Source organism: Hesperophylax consimilis, chromosome 14, assembly GCF_061612785.1.
Source record: "Hesperophylax consimilis isolate HC1 chromosome 14, BYU_Hcon_1.0, whole genome shotgun sequence".
NCBI classification, from domain to species: Eukaryota; Metazoa; Arthropoda; class Insecta; order Trichoptera; family Limnephilidae; genus Hesperophylax; species Hesperophylax consimilis.
Genome location: NC_142849.1, coordinates 20,214,012 through 20,236,561, shown reverse-complemented (window position 1 = coordinate 20,236,561; position 22,550 = coordinate 20,214,012). Strand labels below are relative to the sequence as shown.

General features: G+C 36.1%; 1 protein-coding gene across 1 annotated transcript in view; it reads left to right on the top strand.

The window, feature by feature from the left end:
- Window positions 1-22,550, top strand: part of LOC149418033 (soluble guanylate cyclase 89Da-like) — a 215,621-nt gene that overhangs the window by 182,621 nt on the left and 10,450 nt on the right. The window contains exons 6-11 of the mRNA XM_089639623.1: window positions 2,052-2,189; window positions 2,808-2,912; window positions 11,240-11,351; window positions 13,972-14,083; window positions 14,393-14,500; window positions 14,614-14,782. Coding sequence (XP_089495749.1) covers window positions 2,052-2,189; window positions 2,808-2,912; window positions 11,240-11,351; window positions 13,972-14,083; window positions 14,393-14,500; window positions 14,614-14,782 — 744 coding nt within the window. The remainder of the gene's footprint in view (window positions 1-2,051; window positions 2,190-2,807; window positions 2,913-11,239; window positions 11,352-13,971; window positions 14,084-14,392; window positions 14,501-14,613; window positions 14,783-22,550) is intronic.

Here is a 22,550-nt window from a genome sequence, read left to right as displayed (position 1 = left end):
TGAAGGGATAGTCCTTTGTATCGAGGGAAAGCAGGCTCCCTTGGATTGACTAGCAATGTGCCAATACTCTTACCAAACATTGCGGGATTTATCTTTGGGGATGGAAAAATGTCAGATAGGGGATTGTGGTTTACTAGGGAAACAATAGGATTGGATGCTTCTTGTTAAAATTTTAAAAAATCAGTCGCTAGGTGGTTAATATCAAGAAAATTTTTAACCTTTTTATTTGCTGAAAAAAATGGGAAAAAGTAAAACGGTACGTAAGTTGGGTTCTCCATGTGACGTAGATTTCCGCTAGTTTCCCGGTTGTTCTACGAGTTTCCGAATACCGTGTATAAATTATCTCTGAAATGGGGCTGTCTCGTTGTATTTGAATAAACACGCCGAAGCCAGATTCAATTTTAAACCAAAATGTTTGTAAATATAATATCAGTATTCAATTTATAAATTATTTTCGAAAAGAACAAACAAAATAGAATTACTTTGTAAATACGTTTATTTGAATTTAATTTTTGTTTTGGGGAATGAATGAATGCAAATAATGAAAAGGAAAAATTAAACCACTACCCGATTTTCAATCAAGCCGATACTCAGCAAGGTTCGTTTTCAATGACAATACATTCTATAACTTTTTGTGGCAATCATGTACACACACGCGGACATAATACGAACCTCTCTGAAATCGGATGACATTACAGCAGTTAATTTACGAAATAAATGTCGGTCCAACCCAACCGAGATTAGGCGAGGTTATTAGCGCGGTTGAATCCAATCCCTGAGAAGGAAGGTACAATCCTTAGTCAAACCAAATTTTTACCCCACTTTAGTTAGACGCGTATTAAAACATGTGATGTAAATAGGTACAACGAAAAGTTGTAAATTCTTAATTTGCAAATAATAGTGTTTTTTTTCAAATGGAGGGATGTCTACCTTCCAGAGGGTTTCCGGAAATTTATTTTTAAATGTGTCTGTCGCTTTGCCAATGTGATTAGCTGCATTGTTGGGGAAAGATAATATTAACAAGTGTACAAGGGTTCCATGATAACTCAACACAGTGACAATTCAACACACTTTTAAAAAGTGATTTCATTAGAAACGATGAAAAAATTTTTTTTTTAACCTAACCTAACCTAACCTACTTAACCCAGTTAATAAATAATACATAATACGGACGTGTGTCTAGTGTGGTAGTCGAAAAGCATGTAAAAAACCTGTATCCAAATATAATTTTATGAATAAAGAAAAAAAAAATATTTCATCACTTTCCATGACTTTATATAACTTTTTAAAGATGTGATGAATTATCATTGTGATGATTTATCCGGTCACCGTGTACAAGTGAGGGTACAGTAATTTTTTTGAAGACCGTTTTTGTGAAAACCGCACAAAAGTCCCAACCACCTCGGAGCCGGTGAGACTATGGCATACCTAATTGGGGTATATTGTGAAGCTGAATGGAGTGAGGAATGTAAGGAGATGAGGAAGAAAAAGGTTGAGAAGTAGGTACAGGGCTATTAAAATCTGGTCCCCCAATAGTATCAATGAGGCCATGATAAAGCCATTTTAAGCGACGATTCGATTCTGAATCGTACGAGAAAGATATTAGCATTAGCGAAACATTGCGGGGTCTACTAGTGTATTATATATAAAAAGAGTTAGAGACAGTAAAATTACTATATCTCCGAAAATGACAGTTGTGAATTTTCAAAATGAACTTCGGTGAAACATGACGTCATAAGAGACAAGATTCAATACAATTCATAATTCGAATTGCAGTGCTGCAGTATCACCGCGCATTTACCGTGATGTCACTAGCTTTTCAGCCGGCCGCAAATATCAAAATTTTGACGACTTATCTCATATCTTTCGTATTATTCGGTATTTTCCAAAAATTCAAAAAGTTATGTCCTCAACACGTGAAAATTAATATGACATATATATAAAAAAAATATGAATTTCGCTATAGGAGACGACCTCATTGTTACGGACATCTCAGTGTGCTCAAGGAATTTCCAATGATACTCTATATATATATATTTAATTCATCCAAGGTACGAACTTCTGGAGAGCGAGAGACCCGTGGTGAAGACGCTGGTCTCCCAAAAGTACCTTCTCAACTGCTCCTTCATCTCTTCCCATTTGGAGTTCTCCTGGACAAGAACATGGAGGTCCTCTCAGCAGGAGAAAAGGTAAGCCGACATTCATTAGTCTTGAAGGGCATACGCTTTATGGCGAACACAGTATCGAAACTCTTTATATCAAGACTAATTTAGAAATATTTTATCATTCAAAGTTTGTTATCATCACCGTTATCGTTTGTTATCATCACCCCTTGAATTTTGATCATCAGTCTGAAGAGAGAGGCCTGTTATGAAGCGAAACTGGTCTGATCATAAAAAAGAGGAAGAAAGTTATAAAGGTGTCTTAATCCATGAAAGGCATACTTCTCACATTTGTTTCGTGTTAATACTTGCCAAGAGCGTAGCTCCAGTATTCAAATTCAAATGGAGCGTGGTTTGTCCTTAAGGGGTGGGGATTCGATCCTAGGGGGGGGGGGAATTTTCCAAGAATGTAATCTACTAGTACTATAATTATTTTTTCAACTCAATGCCGATGACGATGGTAGGAGGGTTTGAACCCCGCAAACCCACCCTTATACCATGACCATATTCCGACTCCTACTCATTTTTATCTCTGCTCTGTTTATAATTCTCGTTTGTTATGATTTTGCGTGCAATTTTAAAAGAATGTCTGCAAAGTCACGAATCATGCAGAATATTTAATAAATAGATGTTTTATTATTTCAGGTAGTTGAAGCGTGGGGTGGCGGGAGGAAGGCCTTCCTTGGCTCAAAAGTTACCGATCTTTTCCGAGTAAGACGCCCTAAAGGAGTACCATTCACTTTTGAAACTGTAAGTTATCACATAATGTAGTTTCAGAAAATTTACCATACCCTTCAAATATATCGCATTCATTCCATTTAATATTCGTAGACAGTACTTTTACTAAACGGGTTTCCACGGGATTTCTGGGAACCGGTTGTGAAATGTCTTTAAAGGCAAACTTTCGAGGGGCGCCAGTAATCTGGCATTAAACTACTAGAAATGGTATTTTTTTAAATCTTTACATTGTATTGTAGCGTACTCTTGGATCGCAATCAGAATCTTGAATGCTGACTTCTTATTCATTACTCCCGAAACAACTTGGGATATGGCCATTTCTATTCAGCCCTAATAACCAATGTTTTTATTTATTTTGAAATCGATGAGAACTCCTTCGAACATCAACCGTAAAATGGCAAGTGACCATGAAAACAGTATAAAATTTTCAACCCAACAACCGATTTACATCTTTCAAAGTTCATTCTATCAACTACAGTTTTGCAACTCTCAAAGACACGACTGTATTGGAAGATATTTTAAAACCCTTTGTTACAGAAATTGGATGACAATACTTCTTGACACTCGTAGACCAATCAAAATAAATAATTCACGATTTTGATTGGAAGTCACAGGTGTTTGGGGATTTGGTAGTGAGACAATGAAAGATATGTGGTTGTGAGGTCACAGTGTTTATTTGAGGTGAGTCAGTAGCGCAGTTGTGAGATGATTCCGGACCGATGACGATGATACCAGGTGTAAGCGGCGATGACGGCGGTCGTGTGGTCGAGGCGTTAAAGTCAGTAGTCGATACACTAGTTGGTGGAGACCGGACTTGTGGATGTATTCAGCACTAAGGATGACGCGGCAATTCCGGGTACTCCAGTGTGAAACAGGGTATCCGAAGGTATGATGGACCTGGTCGGCAATTCTGCGGGAGAACCAGGCCGGAAATGATGTCGCGGAGCCGAGGCATAGACCGGCGAAGGTGTCGCAGGGGCTAGGCGCGTGAGGAACGCAGGCCAGGGATGATATCGGGGGCCAGGGCGCTGATGTAATCCCGAAGAGTCCATGGTAATCCGTAGTCTCTCCTATAATGTCCATTTAAATCCGGGTGTGGTAAATAGGTCCGTAGCCTGTAGCGGGGCCGTGGAGTAACGGCGGGGTACGACGCGGGGGACGTCAGCCAAGTGACCGCTCAGTAGACAGCTCAGTAGCGTTCGCAAGGCCCGCAGGTTGGTCACTGTTTTTTTTTTTTTTTTTATTGCCGGCAACCCGGGCGTTTATTGCAATAACATGATCAATATTACAAATATGAAAGTAACCCGCCTCACTAGAAGATTTCTGTTCTGACGCGAGTACAGTTCGTTGAAACTGCTAATTGATGACTGACCAAGTACGTCTCGGGAAGTACGAGAATCTTTAGGCGTGTAGGTAGGCCGAGTGCTAGCATCGTATATAGAGAGTTCTAGCTGATAAAAATTGGGGATGATCCTTTTTGAATAAAAACTGGTTTTCTTGACACAACTTTACATTTATTTCAAACTATTGAAACAGGTATAATATTTATAAAGAACTGTGCGAATAACACTGCTACGATCGCTCTGACTTATGAGCTTGTTTATTATCGAGTTATTGTTGAGAAAGGAACGAAAAAACACATAATGCGAGCCTTTTTAAAGACTTCAAAAACCACCACATGTAAATAAACCACTTGTCATCGTGATGTCTAGCAGTAAAAATGAAACCTGCTATACCGACCAAATTGACAATATTTTCTAAGCAAGGACTCACACCATTTTGGTTAAACGTAGTAACTTCAAATTTCTAGACTACAGATGTCGGTAGCCTGCAAAATTGAACATATTGCCAGGGGGCGGGATTCAAAAATTGCACTAAATTTTTGAATGATAATCTATTTAAAAATAAACTATAAAACAAACAGAATAAACTAAAAATTCTTAATCTAAATATACCACAAAAATACTAACAAAATAATTCAAAATAGCAGAAATTAACAAAATAAAACCCCCTTTTTTTTATGCCCTACTGGTAAACTTATAAATTTAACTGTATAAATGCTGTTGAATTACTCTATTAATTAACTAAAAATAACTAGAAAATTATTAATCCTATTAAATAACCAAAAAAATTCAAAAATGACTAAATTACACACGTCTGCATACTAATTTTTACATATTTAAATAGTTCAATAACACAAATAATATAGTTCACACTGAACACAACACAATTATTGTTCCTTTTTTTTTTCTTCTTTCTTCTCAGGTCTTCTGCTTGATCCATCCAAGGTGGAGTCGAGAAGATAAGCATCATAGTGTAATGTACATAATCAATCCTTGGTAAGGTCCGGGACGTCAATTACAGGTTTAGTGTCTGAATCCAGGGGCATCAGACATATCTTTGTGATGGGCCTCACAAAGACTCCTTGAGGTGTTTTTAGGGTAACAACTCGTATTACTCCATCCGCTCCAGGGTGTGTATGCAGAATTCGGGCCATTTTCTATAAAGGTGGAGGTAAATGATCTTCCTTTAAAATCACCAGATCGTCTTTTTGCAGTGCCCGTTGAGTGCTGGTCTGCCATTTAGTCCTCTTTTGTAGTTCCATCAGGTAATCTTGCTTCCATCTAGACCAAAAAGATTGAATTAGCGAACTGATCCTCTGATATTGAGTTAGTCTGTTGTCCGGTATCGCCCGGACGTCTCTCTCAGGAATGATACAGGATTCAGTGCCTATAAGGAAATGGTTTGGGGTAAGAGGTTGGTAATCATGGATGTCGTCGGATAAGGAAGTTAATGGACGGGAGTTCAAACAGGCCTCAATCTGACAAATTAAGGTAAACAAGAGTTCAAATGTTAATGAAGAATTGTTAGTGATTCTATACAAATGGAACTTTGCTGATTTTACTGCTGCTTCCCACAAACCTCCCTGATTAGGGGCTCGAGGGGTTATGAACTTCCACTCAATACCTCTGTTCACTAAATAATTTTGAATATTGTCGTTGTTTTCCCTCAAGCTGGTGTACAGCTCTTTGAGCTTGCTGCTAGCTCCTTTAAAATTACTAGCATTGTCGGAAAAGATCTTTTCAGGTTGTCCCCTACGGGATATAAACCTTTTTAAACTGTTCAAAAAAGCATTGCTAGATAAATCCGAAACTAATTCCAAGTGAACAGCCTTGGTTGAGAAGCAAATAAAGATACATAAATACGATTTTACGAGGGAAGCCTTCCTCAGCGTCCCACTTTTAATTAGAATTGGTCCGGCGTAATCTATTCCGGTGATAGCGAAAGGACGACTCGGCGTAATTCTTTCGGGTGGCAAATTTCCCATGATTTGATGACCGGTTCGGGGACGACATCTAAAACATACAATACATTTATGTAATATCCTTTTAATAGTATTTTTACCAAAGATGGGCCAAAATTTTAATCGTATTTCAGCTAACAAAGCTTGAGGTCCTGCGTGTAGGTTTACATAATGGTAGTGACGTATTATCAATTCAGTTAGCTTATGTTTAGCCGGCAAGATAATTGGGTGTTTTTGTTGGTAAGATAAATGTGTAGCCAAATTCAACCTACCGCCTACATATATTAGACCATCATGTAAGAAGGGATTAAGAGATTTTAAATTACTTTTCTTGTTGACGATGCCATGGTTTTTTAATTCTTTCAATTCCTTTTGAAAGGCGTGTATTTGAGCTGATCTCAATAGACATTTCAAGCCTGATTCCAATTCAGCCACACTTAAATTGTCTGAAATTTTACCCTTAACACTTCTGCAGTTATTGACAAATCGCAATACATACGCAGTAACTCTTTTCAATTTAATAAATGATGAGAATTTTTCAAATATCTCCCATTCTTGAATATCTGTGGATAATAGAATATTTTTGCCTTTGAGTTCCGGAGGGTTTGAACACGAAATATTTGATATAGGCCAAGCGTTGACTCCCTCGGTCAACCAACTTGGTCCATTCCACCATATTGCAGAATTTATCAATTTATCTGTAGTGGTTCCTCTTGAAAGTATATCTGCTGCATTGTCGGCTGATGATACATGTCTCCATAGATCTGGATCACTAAGTTCTTGTATTTCAGCTACTCGGTTTGCAACGAAAGTAGCCCATCTCGTAGGTTGACCTTTCAGCCAGCACAACGTTATCATGGAGTCACACCAATAATGTGTGTCGATCTCCACTATATTTAGCGCTTGTTTTACATTTTTAATTAATTTCGCCAGTAGCACAGCACTACAAAGCTCCAACTTGGGCAGGGAAATACACTTCAATGGCGCCACTCTTGATTTGGACGTTATTAAATGTGAATGCCGCTTACCGACATGGTCCACTGACACCATGTAAACGCAGGCTCCGTAAGCTTTCTCAGATGAGTCGCAAAAACCGTGTAGTTGTAGATATGTAGATTGCCTGCAAATAATTTTTCTTGGTATTTTCAACACATTTAGTTGAATTAATTCTTGAAGGTAGGACCTCCAGGGTGCTAATATTTCATTAGGCAATGGATCATCCCACGCTGCTTTAGACTGCCATAACTTCTGCATTATCAATTTGGCTACAACTATAATCGGTCCTAGAAGACCTAATGGATCGAAGGTTGATGCGATGCAAGATAATATCTGTCTTTTACTCTCGGTTCGACTTGATGGTTTCATTATTACATAAGAAAAATAATCAGATTCATTATTCCATATTAATCCTAATATTTTCTCAGTCTTTGGATTGTCAGTAATAATTTTTTCAGAATTGCCTGATTCGGCGATCTTAGCTTGGCCCGACTCGGCTGACAACTCCAAGACATTGGACCTCCATTTCCTCAAGGTCATCCCCGCAGACAAAAGGATGTTGATTAATTGCTCTTTTAACTCTCTACAGGATTCCATGTCATCTCCTCCGGTTAACAAGTCATCCATATAGAAGTCATTTTCTATGACCTGACTAGCTCTAGGAAAATTTATATTGTTATCCATACCAATTTGCCGTAGACTTCTAGTGGCTAAGAAAGAGGAAGGCCCCAGACCATATGTGACTGTCTTCAGACGGTAATGCTTGAGCACCTCCTGCGGCGACTCGCGCCACACTATCTTCTGCAGGTCACGGTCCGCTTCACACACGTTAATCTGGCGGTACATCTTCTCGATGTCAGCCGTCAGTACTACTTGATGTTTCCTGAAATGCAATAGTTGGGTGTATAAGTCCTTTTGTATAACAGGTCCTGTCATCAAGGCGTCATTGAGAGAGATTCCATTTGAAGTTTTGGCGGAGCCGTCAAAAACGACCCTCACTTTAGTAGTAGTGCTTGATTCTTTTATTACAGCGTGATGAGGTAAAAAATAGGATTCACGATCCCCCTTTGACTGGTCACACACCTCCATATGACCTAATTCCTCATATTCACGCATGAATTGTATATATTGTGTCTTCAATTCGGGATTTGACACAAATTTTCTTTCTAAATTTTTAAATCTTTTTTCAGCAGTGAGCAATGAACTTCCCAGCTGATCAATGCATGTTCGACGCGGTAAACTTACTACGTATCTACCGTCGTCTTGTCTAGTATGAGTACTAGCAAAACTGGCTTCACAAGCCTTTTCTTCATGATTTAGAATCTTAGTGGGATTAATCTCCTCCAATTTCCAAAATTTTTCTATTTGATGACTTATTTTATTTATAGATAAATTACAACAATCTGATACAGGCCTTTGCTTTGGGTACATGTGGATTGGTCCTGATATGATCCATCCCAGTTGCGTACGTTGAAGTGTTGGTCCCGATTCGAGTTTCAATCTATCGTTGGTTAGGATTTCCCAAAAGTTCTCCGCGCCCAACAGGATGTCGATGGGTGCAGCTATATTGAAGTTCGGGTCAGCTAGCTCCAATCCTCGTGGTAACTTGAAGTCTTTTTTCGCCATTGTCACTTGTGGTAAATTTGTTGTAATCTCCTGTAAAATCAGACATGATATTTCACTTTTATAATCAGTATGAAGCGAATTCATCTCCACTGAAATTCTCTTTTTTATGTGAGTGATGTTATTATGGATCCCAGAAACGGGTTTGTTTATCAATTCACATGGTAAATTTAATTTATTAGCAAATTCTGCTCTCATAAAATTTGACTGGGCCCCTGAATCAATCAGAATGCGGGCTTTAAAAATTTTATTGTTACTACCCACAACTCCTATGTTGGCAGTTGACAATAATATTATTTTTTCTGCTTTATCCGATGCAGAAAAATTCGATACTGAAACCTCGTTATCAGCATCCATATTGGAGGCCTCCCGCAGAGGTACCTCATTGTGTAGCAAGGTGTTGTGATTATCTTTGCCACAACGCCTGCAAGAAAAGGTTGCCTTGCAACTCTGTGCCTGGTGACCCACCTTTAAACATTTAAAACAAGCTTGGATTGATTTCGTAGCATCAATCCTCTCATGTAATTTTAATTTTAGAAATTTTTTACAATAATAAATATGGTGACCTTTCTCGTTACAATAAATGCAGTTGTTAGCCTTTACCGCTAAAAATACTGATGAATCTTTTTTGCAATTATTGTTGCCTAGTTGTGTTTTATGTAAGCTAGAAAATTTTTTCTCAGAAGCGTTCATCAGTTCCAATACTTGGGCTCTAGCAGATAAACATTTTAAGAATTCCTTTGACGTAGGTAATTCGTCTTGTAATGTATATTGTTCCCAATTTTTTCGGGTAGCTGCGTCTAATTTATTTGATATTATATAAATAACCAATGGATCCCATTGATCTACCTTGACCCCGATATTTTGTAATGCCTTTAAACTAACGTTTGTTTCATCAATTAGATACCTCAATGCTACAGGCTCTTCTTGTTTCATGTCTTTTAATGAAAATAGAGCTTGGATGTGTTTATGAACGGTAGTTCTTAAATTTGCATAACGTTCATTTAATAATTCCCAGGCGGAAATGTAATTTAATTCAGAAATTTCTAGATTAGCAATTATCTTTAATGCGTTTCCCTTTAAAGTTGATTGCAAATAAAAGAATTTTTGTACGTTGCTTAAAGTACTATTGTTATGGACTAAAGTCTTGAAGGTTTCGACGAAATTAACCCAATTTTTCTGATCGCCATGAAATTCCCGTAATTGGAGGTTGGGTAGTTTAATTTCCACCTTACTTTGATCGACGGATTCGATCGCACCTTTGGCCGTTGCCAAAACTGAGAAATATTGGTTTTCGAAAGCTTCTCGTTGACTATAATTTTCAATTTCGTCTGAATCCGGTAACATTTCAATTTTCTGTTGAACTGCTTCGAATTCATCTAACAATGATTTCACCCGCTCATATCTTAATTTAATTTCATTTACCGACAATGCATTTAAGGAATCCGCGAATCGGGTTAGTTTTCCTTTGATTACGCCGCGTTTGTTTATTAATGACTTCATATTTTCCATTTTTAATTATATTTTGTTAATATCGGTTGACAATTATTTTATTTTAGCAAACACCCGTTTGAAAGAATACCACGACAACCTTGACAATACTATTTGAGAATACTATTCAATAATATTATATTCTTATTTTCAAGTGGGTAGTGATTTTATTTATAATATTGACTCTATTTAAGATTAATCTCGTTTAAATTACATGAGACCTGAATAAACATAAAATGGATGATAGGAAGGAAAGCACTGAATACTTATCTCAGATTTGCGATGTGGTCCACTTTCCTTAATGATTTCCAGTTTCAATCAATTTTGTATCCTTTTGGCTGCTGGTTCTTTGTTTTTTTTTACATACAATCTCCTGATCGTAATCCGGTTGAAGGATCAAATGATAAAAATTGGGGATGATCCTTTTTGAATAAAAACTGGTTTTCTTGACACAACTTTACATTTATTTCAAACTATTGAAACAGGTATAATATTTATAAAGAACTGTGCGAATAACACTGCTACGATCGCTCTGACTTATGAGCTTGTTTATTATCGAGTTATTGTTGAGAAAGGAACGAAAAAACACATAATGCGAGCCTTTTTAAAGACTTCAAAAACCACCACATGTAAATAAACCACTTGTCATCGTGATGTCTAGCAGTAAAAATGAAACCTGCTATACCGACCAAATTGACAATATTTTCTAAGCAAGGACTCACACCATTTTGGTTAAACGTAGTAACTTCAAATTTCTAGACTACAGATGTCGGTAGCCTGCAAAATTGAACACTAGCTACAATGCATTTTGCACGGGCAAACGTTCCCGCATATTCTAGTAACATCGCTACTGATACAATTCAATTAATCAATTTTTGCCTTCATTGATGGATCGACGGTAATCTCTAAATATGTTTTCTTTTAGGTTCGCTATTTGCAGTCAGTGCTCTTCGAGTTGGAGCTCGTCCGAAGTACTTTAACCCTTTCCACCGTTGAACCTTCACCAGCTCCCCCGAATGTTCGCGATTTTAGGCCAAGTGAGTATTTTATTAAGAACTAGCTGTACCCCGGCACGCGTTGCTGTGGCTCATTCTGTATGTGCAGATATAGAAACAATAGGGAGGGTTGCTTTCTGTTGTTGTTTCTTTACTGTGTTGCAGTCCAACAGATAGCGCTGTTTTTTAAAATAACGTGTTTTTACCTGTCACAGTTGATATCTATATAATATAGGTATATTAAAACACACGGTATTAAAGCAATCGAATAAAAGCTCGAAAATGAAGATTTTGAACAAACGAACATTTACATTTTGATTTATTTTATTTTTATTTTATTTTATTTCATTTTATTAACGCCTAGAAGGCTTTTACATATACATGTTATGGGTTTTGTTGTTCAGTAGCATTATACAATATTTTAATTACATAGCATAATAAATTGAGTATGAACTTACATAACAATGTGTAGGGTTATTGTTATGGTGTTATTATTTTATAAACATAAGCAAGCAAAGTTTATTGTACAAAGTACGTCGGTTGAATATTTTACAGAACATAGGTTAAACTAATACATAAACTTGAGAAAAATATAACAGATATAGGTAGGTAGTTAAGTAGATACAATTCAAGTATATAGTTACGGTGTTATTGGAATTTGGACAATGAGTTCGATAAGTTTATATAAATATAGTGTAGTTACAAGAGTACAATAATGTAAGTAGGTAATACACACAAGACAAGTAAGTTTGTTATTATTATTATAAAGATAAACACTACAGTTTGTTGTAAACCATCTTTGTAATCATCAACCTTTATTTTGCCCGATTGGGAATTTTACAAAACAAAGCTTAGTTAATGAAACAATAAAATATGCGTTTGAAAAAAAATTATGAATCTGTTACAAACATTCTAGTATACTGTATTTTAGTTTGTATACTGATTGGTGATGATAAACATCAATTGAGCTATACTTATTACCGAGTATGTGAAGTCTTTGAATAGGTGAGTTTTGAAAATAATTGTTAGCAGATATGGGAACATTATATAGAGCAGTCTGTCGAGTGTCGCGCGTAGGTACACGGAGCGATATAAGACTCGTCAAATCAATGGCGTCCAGTCTGCCATTCGAAATTTTGAAAAGAGATACTAAGTCGCACACTGTGCGTCTCAATGATAAATCGGTTAAATTTAGTAAGTTCATGAGGAAAGTGTAATTAAGATATTCGTTTGGAATTCCTAATTTATAATTAATAAATCGCAGAAATTTATGTTGCACTCTTTCAATTTTTAATTGGTGAATCTTATAAAATGGAGACCAGATTGTTGAGTTATACTCTAGATTACTACTAACTAAACCAGTGAATAGCAGTTTGAAGGAATTTATTAATTTAAAATCTTCCGCTGTCCTTAATATAAAACCCAAACATTTCATGGCCTTGTTGGTTATTTCGTTTATATGAGGAACAAATGTTAGTTGCCTGTCAAAAATAATACCAAGATCCTTAATATTCTCAACTCTTTTTAGGAAAATGTTGTTGATGCTATATTGATGCGTAATGGGATTTTTGATTCGGGCAAAAGTTATCGTTTGACATTTATCAATATTGAGAAATAGTTCATTGTGGGTGCACCACTCTTGTAGCCTCACAAGATTAAATTGTAGTACGTAACAGTCATGAATATTTGTAATGGTTTTATAAATTTTGAGATCATCTGCAAATAAGAGAATCATGACTCCATCAAAAACCGTAGTTATATCATTGATAAACAATAAAAATAGTACTGGTCCTAAATGAGACCCCTGTGGGACGCCGGTAAAGACTTCGAACTGGTGTGAGTAGTGTGAGTTGAGTTTAACACATATTTTTCTTTTATGCAGATAACTCTCAAACCATCTCAAAATATTCCCTGTTATTCCAAGGGCACTAAGTTTATGTATGAGAATTTTATGTGAGACTTTGTCGAATGCCTTACTAAAGTCAGTATACACTACGTCTGTTTGAAGACGCTTTTGCATTGTATTAAATAGGTATTCCTGATAGATCATCAAGTTTGTAAAAGTAGATCTTTTTGCCATAAAACCATGTTGACGATGTGAAATAACTTTGTTAATCTCAGGCGAGAGTTTAGAAAGCAGAGCAGATTCAAATAGTTTAGGGATTGACGATTGGATACATATAGGTCTATAGTTAGAGATGTCTGATCTATTTCCTTTCTTAAAGATTGGAAATAGAAAACTGGTTTTCCATTTTTGTGGAAAGGTACCAATTTTTAGAGACAAGTTAAAAAGTTTAGTTAGAGGTAATGTTAAAACTATATAGATAGATATACACATCAAAGGGTTAGCATTAAGAATACAAAGAACCAACAAATAATAAATTCCAATCGTTAAATAACGGTGTACAACAATATGTAAGAATAAAACAATTAGTAGGTACCTGTGTAAACAACAACAACAAAAACAAGAGAGCATAAAGTTTGAATCAAGTGAAAACCAAAAAAGTTCTGGGGTCTATCGCTAAAAATGTGTGGTATCTTGCCACTACATTGGATGCTATATTGTCAACACATTCGCACAAGAGGTTGAGAAAAGTTTAAATTGGTTCTTTGGAAAGGATTGCGATCATTATTTTGATGTCTTTGAATTGTTTGCCCAAAGGTACTGGACTGCTTGATCGTCGAGGAAGTCAAGGAGCCCGCAGCATCTTGCTAAAAGGACAGATGCTGTTCATCAAAGAAATTCACGCCCTCGTCTTCCTATGCAGTCCTCTGTAAGTTATGTTATATTTTTTTATATAAGGTTGGTGGTAAAAAATACTTTTATTTTTTGTTTACTTTCCCGCCCATAATATAAGTTACTGTGCAGCAGGAACTAGAATTCTTCTAGAGATCTGATATGAAATACTTGCTTCTTTACTAAAATTTTAGTGATCATTAAAAACAACTCTTATCTCAACTTTAAGACCCAAATTAATTTATGTTCCCATGATGGTTGCTTTTTTGGTGGTGATGTTATATTGTTGTGATATTTTGTGTTGGATATTGGCATTTCAGCGTTATTTTAATATCATTTTTCACAGAATCAACAATTTGGATGAGCTGCCCACAACTGGACTATTTTTAAATGATTTGAACTCACATGGATTATCGAGAGAGTTGGTATTGGCTGGATGGCAACATTGTTCTAGGCAAGTGAAATTCAAGACGTCTTTCCATTCAATAAAGTGCAAAATTATCATATTCGAAATACCTTTTTGTCTTGGAAAGGTGTTTGATAAAATGATTACTTAATGTATTTTAGGTTGGAACTAATGTGTGAAAGAGCAGAACAACGTTCTGATGAGCTTGAGAGATCACTGCAGCTGCTGGATCGGTGGAAGAGAAGAGGAGACGATTTGCTGTACTCCATGATACCAAGGAGTGTAGCTGACCGCCTCAGAAAAGGGCAGTCTTCTTTGAGTACCTGTGAGGTTGGTAAAATTTATTGTATAATAGAACCCTATACATTATCGCTTCTACCTTCGAATTTCTCAATATCATCTAACCTGAGTACGAATCTTTAAGAACCTCAAAGAAAATAGATAAAAAAGTAAAACGAACAGCTGCATAAAAGATCAGACAAAATAATTAATTATTTTTCATAGTAATTCAAATATTAGACGGTCCAGATATAATGACCTCAGCCAAGCTCTTCTCAGTGCATATAGTCTAACTCAACAATTTTGTGTATATCTGAGTTTCTTTCCTTCTATAAATGTTCATCCATTTTGTTCAGGTCATTATTATTAAAGCTATCATTAACATTATTGATAAAGATCAAATCTGCAAAGCTCCCATAAATAAATACTATTTTGCAATCTCCCGTGATTTGACTTTTTCCTTCCGCAAAAGCCCTGCCCGTACCCAATTAAGTTCACCAGAATTGTTGCTGGGTGTGTAGTTAGTTCCTCAACATAATTCTCCAGAGATTCTTCACATCATGGCTGGGAATCGGCTGAATAGAACTCGGTCAACGGCAGGTAATCTAGCAAGGTCAGGTAAGGTCATGCTGTTATTCCCATGCAGTGATGAAAGTTTTTTTCAAAGTTTATCATTAATTGTAAATAAAATGCCTCAACGTTATCGAGAACGTCTATGAACAGTTAATAAAAAAGTGGATTCTGCTATAAAATTGATAAACACAAACCGATAAAAATATTCGTATTTGCACTAAACATTTTGTTCCATTATACTGTTTTAGAAATCAGTTTAGTTGTAAATAGAATCTGATTTGAGAAAACGATATTTAAATTGTGATATAAATTTATTCGTTCACCACTTTCAAAACATAATTACCTCACTTTTGAACTTTATACCTGTGGGAAAATTGTCTGAAAATTGTTATTAATGTCACACCTACGACGCCAAACTGAAATTAAATAGTATAACTTATTTATCGTCTCATTGTGTTGAAAGTTTGTGTAGATGCATTCGTTAATATGAAAACAATGCGAAATAAGTTTAGCTTATAAACAAACTAATTACTAACCAAATTTTCCCAATTACTTTTTCATTTCTATTTCTCAAATCAGTTTTAATAACCCCTCGACACTCCAACCACAATCTTTTTTTGTCAACCATTTAAAAAAATGTTTTTAATTAATTTCTGGAGATATTCTTCACAGACAGCAAACAACCGTCTTTTGGGAGATATCCCAGCCTGACACGGTGACATAAAAGTTATGCTGTCTCATTTTGTATTTTATCTATATATTTTGTGTATTAAGCATGCAGTTGATTATAAAATGTAATAATTAATTACAACTTGATTTAGACGCAATATCTTCATGGGCAGATCAGAATAAACTTATTTATTTAGAATTTACGGCACAAGTGCCATTTACATACAAAGTTTTTTTTTTTTTACATACACATAGTGCAGTATGTAATGTTTCCGTCCTTCTACATTTATACCTACGGTAAAATAATGATTATTTCTCCTGTCTGATCTGCAAAATGTTGTAACATCCTGGTCGTTGTCCTTCGATTTTCCTAGGCTGTTGGTGGCGCCCTTTAAAAGGACTACCTTAAAAGGAAACCCTAGCTAAGCCTTTCGACCCCCGTATGGAACATACGGCAAAGATCTTAAGATTTAATTCGCAATAATGCCCCTTTTTTTGGTTTTGAAATTCATATGAGATATGAACGGGCTATTAATGCATATATTTGTGGTAATCCTGGTCCGCTTAAATTAGAGTGAATGATCCCCTTATCATTGAAATTTTTTTTAAACTTTCTTATAAGACCACGTGTTTTAGCCTACTTCTGTCCCCTGCAGTACGCCTAACTCTAATACAGTGGTAATCGCTCGCAACTTTTCCTTCCTGACCCTTAGTAAATCCGAGAACATGAAATAGTTTCGTTATTGTACAAATTAGTATAGTACAGTATTGACATGCATAGGGCGCCGGCTTTCGGTATCTCAGCTCTGGGGTCGCCTCCATCTATTTTTAACATATATTAATTTTGCTACTCGACAGGGGACAGGACGAGAGGGGGGGGGGAGGAAGGGTAAACTATATGATCGAAATATATTTTTTTTTGCAAATTACGTTGGCTCCTCCGCTGACCAAATACGAGAACGGTGGATGGTGATCAGAAATCAAACGCTGACTCCGACGTGGCTAGACTATACCCCATAGCTGGCAACCCATTTCATAAAGGTACCCTGACCTATCGGATCCGTTCACGTCCAAGAGAAAGCGAATTAAGTCATCACGCCATTTCCGAAATCGCTCCAACGCCCTTTCCTCCGGACGAACTACTTTACTGAGTCTAGATGGGGAAGGTAATTGCATCACATATCATGATACTAACGCGAAAAGTGTGTCGTGTAGATTTTGCCTGATGAAGCTCAATCTCCCACGTGCCGTCAGACCTACAGTTCACCTCAAAGAAGCTGCTGTAATTCCGCCAAGGGAGCGTTCCAGTTGGCTTACATCAGCTTCCCGGTCGACACCATTGGATAATGTGATAGCGCTGCGGACTTATTCCCACGTATCTCACGCCGTCGCCCTCCCACGTGGATTTTCACAGATGTCCAAAGTGCCTTCAGACTATACGCCCCAACTGCTGACTATGTTCCCGTTCATTACCAATTGGCATCACTATTTCCATTCCACTTTCGCGCCCCTTTTTCAACACGGCCCCGTCAGAGGGAGTAGCCCCCTCAGCGCTCCGTTGGTCCGATCCGCCCACGTTGGCAACCCCTCTCACGTGATAGCGTGAGAAAAAAAATCCTTCTGTCTAGTCCGTGTTTGTGAGAAACGGATTTGCAGCGACACTATCAGACATTACCCAACTATGAAGTTTAGTCGAGGGGTAAATTTGGGAATGGGGTAAGGCTTGAGGGTAATTATATTGATACTGTCGGGGAATCCTGAAAATTGACATGTTGGTTTTATGTACATATTAAAGTGGATTAGTAGTAACTGTCAGTCGGCAAATATCAGCATCGCGCGTTCCAAGTCCATCTGGGAATTTGGTTGAATTGAATTGGAAATAAAAACTTACCAAGCCCCTATCCGCTAAATAACAACATCCAGGTTGGGTTTCACACAACCGTTGCCATTTTGGCGGGGTGTTCGCGAATACCACTAGATTTACCCTAAATTTATACCTAATATTTTTCTTCACCTGAGATATCCCCCTTTCTTATTTCCCTAATTTTGATTGTGTTACCCTCGTTATTTGCCGTAACGAATGTACTTCGGTCCTCCCTCCCTAACCTAGTAGTTATTGAAATTTTTTTGTTGTAACGCGGCTTCGATCGAGCCCAACACGCGGTAGCAAGATACTTAGGTATATAGATTTTCAGTTATAATTTGACTTTAGTCCGAGGTCTCATCGAAGCCCCAACGAGAGATTTTAACCCTTGCGTTCTATTTTATTCTAGAAGGAATTTTTAACGTTTATTAATTTTAATTACTGAATTTAAACCAATTAAACTTTTCAACCCGAATTTATAATTACGTCTATGACACTGAGTCTAATTTCTTCAAACACTGAATTGAACTGTATGTTTTGACCAGAAAATTTCAGAAGTCCAGAATAAATTACCAAAGTGATAATTCCTCGTAGCGCGGCGCGTATACTTCCTTAAAGGTCCTCGGCGACTTGTGACGAACTATCCCGATTTGTGCCCGCGCATGATGTTTTATAACAGTAATTAACTACGCTTGTCATTGCAATCCCACCTTTATCGAAGCGTTACGGCCCTATCTTTCTTGCCCACTATCCCCTGTGCCACTTAAAACTTATCAGGTCTTCACTTCTGCGTTTCTCAGAAAAAACGGGCATTTGCTGTTTCACAACACAGGCCCGTACTGGTGAAATTCTTAAGTTCGCCTCATCTGGTAGGTGCCTTCTAATCCGTCAGAATTGACCTGTTTTTCTAATTTAAATTTTTTCGCGTTCCTATTTGGTCCGTGATGTGTGTTCTGATTCCTTTAGTGCGCTAAGACATCCTCTTACGCGTAACTAGTCAAAATTTTCCTCTTAACTTCCCGTTTTCGTGGATATTCCCTACAGCCTACCTTCAGTCTTCTTTCTTCCGTGTGAAAATAGAACTCGCAACTCGCCTTTTGTCGAATTGAATGGTGTACACGTCCGTCCCTCCCTTTACCTTCCGAATCGATCACTTCTGACAAACATTCCCATTCCTCCGTATGATAAATCCTTTGCGTAAGGTCGTCTCTTACATTTCACATTTATTCACCTTTCTTTTCCGTGGTTTAGTATAACTATCTCACCTCTCACCGATTATTCCAACCTCCTAAGGCCTTTTCGGTACTCGTTCTAGTTGATATGCCCCAGTACACGTTATGTCAGCTATTTTTGTCCCTCGCCCAAGTTCGCTTCGATTTGATAACCTGTTTATTTCTTTGGCCAGTTTTATTCCAAGAATTATCACTGGATTTTCACGACCCCTCTCTGTAATTTTGGGTGTTAACTCCGGCGATACCCCCACACGCCTATCTTTTGTCTTTGTCTCTCCTCTCACCTCACATTAATCAGAGGTTTCAAGTTCCCTTCATAACAAACCCGTATGTACTTGGTCATAATTCCTCAGCTAATCGTTTAACTATTAATTTTAATGTGTTTTCGTCTTCCATAAGCCACGTATAAAATTTAGTACTTTCGATAACGGTTATTACTGTCTAAATGATGCAAAACCATGTTCGAATTTTTTTCCAAAATCAACACTTTCGAGTACCAGAAATCGACAACCTTTTACTTCTTTTAACCTCGAGTAACAGACCTGTTGCCACCAAATCTCGCTTCGTCCGAGTGATGCTACGCCTTCAAAAAAAGGTTTTGAACCCCTAAAATGTCAAGTGATTCAACCTTGAATCTAGCTACGTTCGTTCACCTATTCATTTTGTGGGAATATTTCCAAGGTCGATGCTATATAAATCAAAGCCTAAACACGCCCCCTAACTGTAATTTCCTTTGTCCTGTCAGAAAGTCGCACCCCCCTTTTCTCTGATCATCATGATTGGGCAATCCAACCCTTTCGTCGCAACCCAAAAGGAAACCTTCCACCTTTGCATGCAGTTCCCTGTAATTCATATGTGTCTGTTCCGATAGATGGCTCTTTTTTTTTTTTTATTGTTGATACATTTTTTTTACAATATTTCATATTTCAATTTAGTAATGTTGGCCTCACTGGGTTGTTTACCCGTGCTGAGGCCCCCATTTTATAATTTAAGAATTTATACAATTAAAAGAAAATAAAAGAAAAACAACATTAAAATAAAGATAAATTTAAAATAAAAAATAAAGATTAAAAATTAAAATATAATTATAACACTAAAAGAAAAATATCAAAGGAGAATGTAAATCGGCATTTATAATGATATATGTGTTTGTGCGTGTTGCGTGTTTTATGATATAAACCATCATGCTCTACTATGATGGTTTATATCATCTACCTCGGGAAGGACCTTGGTCCATCACAAGTATTATATTTTGATGAGAAAAATTAAAAATTAAATTTTGTTAAAACATTAATGGAAGTGTCATCTCATATGCGGATGACACAGTCATCATAATCGAAGGAATAACATGGACAGAAGTGAATATAGCTGCGAATGCTGACATTAACATATTAAAGGAATGGTTTGATGATAACTTACTTAGTCTTAATGTAGGAAAAACATCATATACCTATACCTTTTTATCTTAATGATCCTGTCACAGATTCCAATATTAGCGTGAAAGTGCACAGTCGTTCGTGTAAAGGAGGAGAATGTAACGATAATAATTTTAAAATCTTGAAGAAAACCCCAGATGTCAAATATCTAGGGATCACTATAGAAAGTAACATGAAATTTAAGAAACATATCGAAAACTGTGTAAAAAGAATTAGAAAACTTACTTACATTTTTATACAATTAAGAAATATCCTAAATCTTTCAAATATTAAAATGGTTTACTTTGCTCTTGTACAGTGAGTGTTGCAGTACGGAATAATCGCACGGAGAGGTATCTATAAGAATAATCTGTATTCGATAGTAACAACACAAAAAATTATAATCAAAGTTATTATTAAAAAACCAAGAATTTTTCAAACCAACGAACTTATTGAAAAATTTAAGGTCCTATCGATTTCAAAACTATTTCAAAGAAATGTTATTCTAAAAGTTTTCAAAGATTCTGAAAGGTGCTCAACGCGAAGTATAAGACCTAGAACAACTGGGAACATGTATGTACCTAGAAGCAACACGACAGCTGCACAACACCATCATGAATATATAGGCCCAAAGTTATTTAACGATTTACCGGATACAATAAAAAGTGAGAAAAATTATTTTTAATTTAAAAAAAAACTTTCGTTGTATTTTTACAGAGAAGATTGACTTACTTTTATCGATGATTTTCAGATACATTCTGTTGCTTATATTTTTGTTGATTTTTCGTTGATTTTTGTTGATATTCTGTTTCTATAATTATATGTAATTTTTTTATTGTACAATATTTTGTAGTATTTTACAGTATTTTTGAAAATATTCTTTTTCCATTTTTGTAACTATACATATTATTATCTGTATATATATATAAGCACATAGACTAACTCCCCAGTTTGACCCGAGAATATTTCTCTACAAATTGGGTAAAAAAAAGTGATGTCTGATATGAAATGTAATATATTTTTATCTCTTGTGAATATTAACTTTTTTTTTCTAAATAAACAAAAAAAATAAAAAAAAATTACAAATATAATAACAGTAAAGAAAGAAGCAATGAAAATAGCCTTTTATGTAGTGACCTCATTAAAATAAGTGGCATTAAAATGTGTTATTAGTGCAGCTTTATACTTTACAAGGGGAATATTAAAAGTATCTGCGATTTTAGCATAAAAGTTCCCAAGTATGTGTAATCTATTTACAACTGAGTTATATCCTTAGATTGTGGTATAATTGTCACAATAATACATACTAGAGGACCTTGATCTTATGGTAGGTACATGAAATTGAATCAACACTGATAATTTATAATTTTGTATTAAAATATAACATCAAAAATTTTTCTTCTATCACTTAACTTAAGCAATTTCAATGAATATAATAAGAAATCAAAATCTATTGTTTCTAAAGGAATTCCAAGCCTAAAATTAATACACCTCAAAAATTTGCGTTGGACTCTTTCAATGGTATTAATGTGATTATTAAAGACAGGTGACCAAATTGTAGAGTTGTATTCTAGAATACTTCTAACGAGAGATGTGAACAGAATTTTTAATGTGTTGATATTTTTAAAATGCTTACTATAAAACCTAACATTTTCATAGCCCTGTTAGCGATAGAAGTTATGTGAGATACAAAGCAGAGTTTCTGATCAAACACTATGCCTAGGTCAAGTATTTCGATTACAGAGATTATGTCAACATTACACAATGAATAATTATACATTATTGGGTGTTTGATTTTGTGGAACCGCATAACTTGGCATTTTTTAATATTTAGTTGCAGTTTATTACTAGAACACCATTTGAAAAAGTTATTAAGGTTCTCTTGAAACCTTAGAAAAACTCTCCTTTAATGTAAAAAAATGTGTCACGCGTTCCAAAAACCCTAAGAATATAAACTAAATGATGAAATATTGTCATCAGTAAAATCCATAAGGGACCTCAGGGTTACATTTGATCCCAAACATACTTTTTCAGATCATATACTGGGATTAGTATCATCTTGTTAT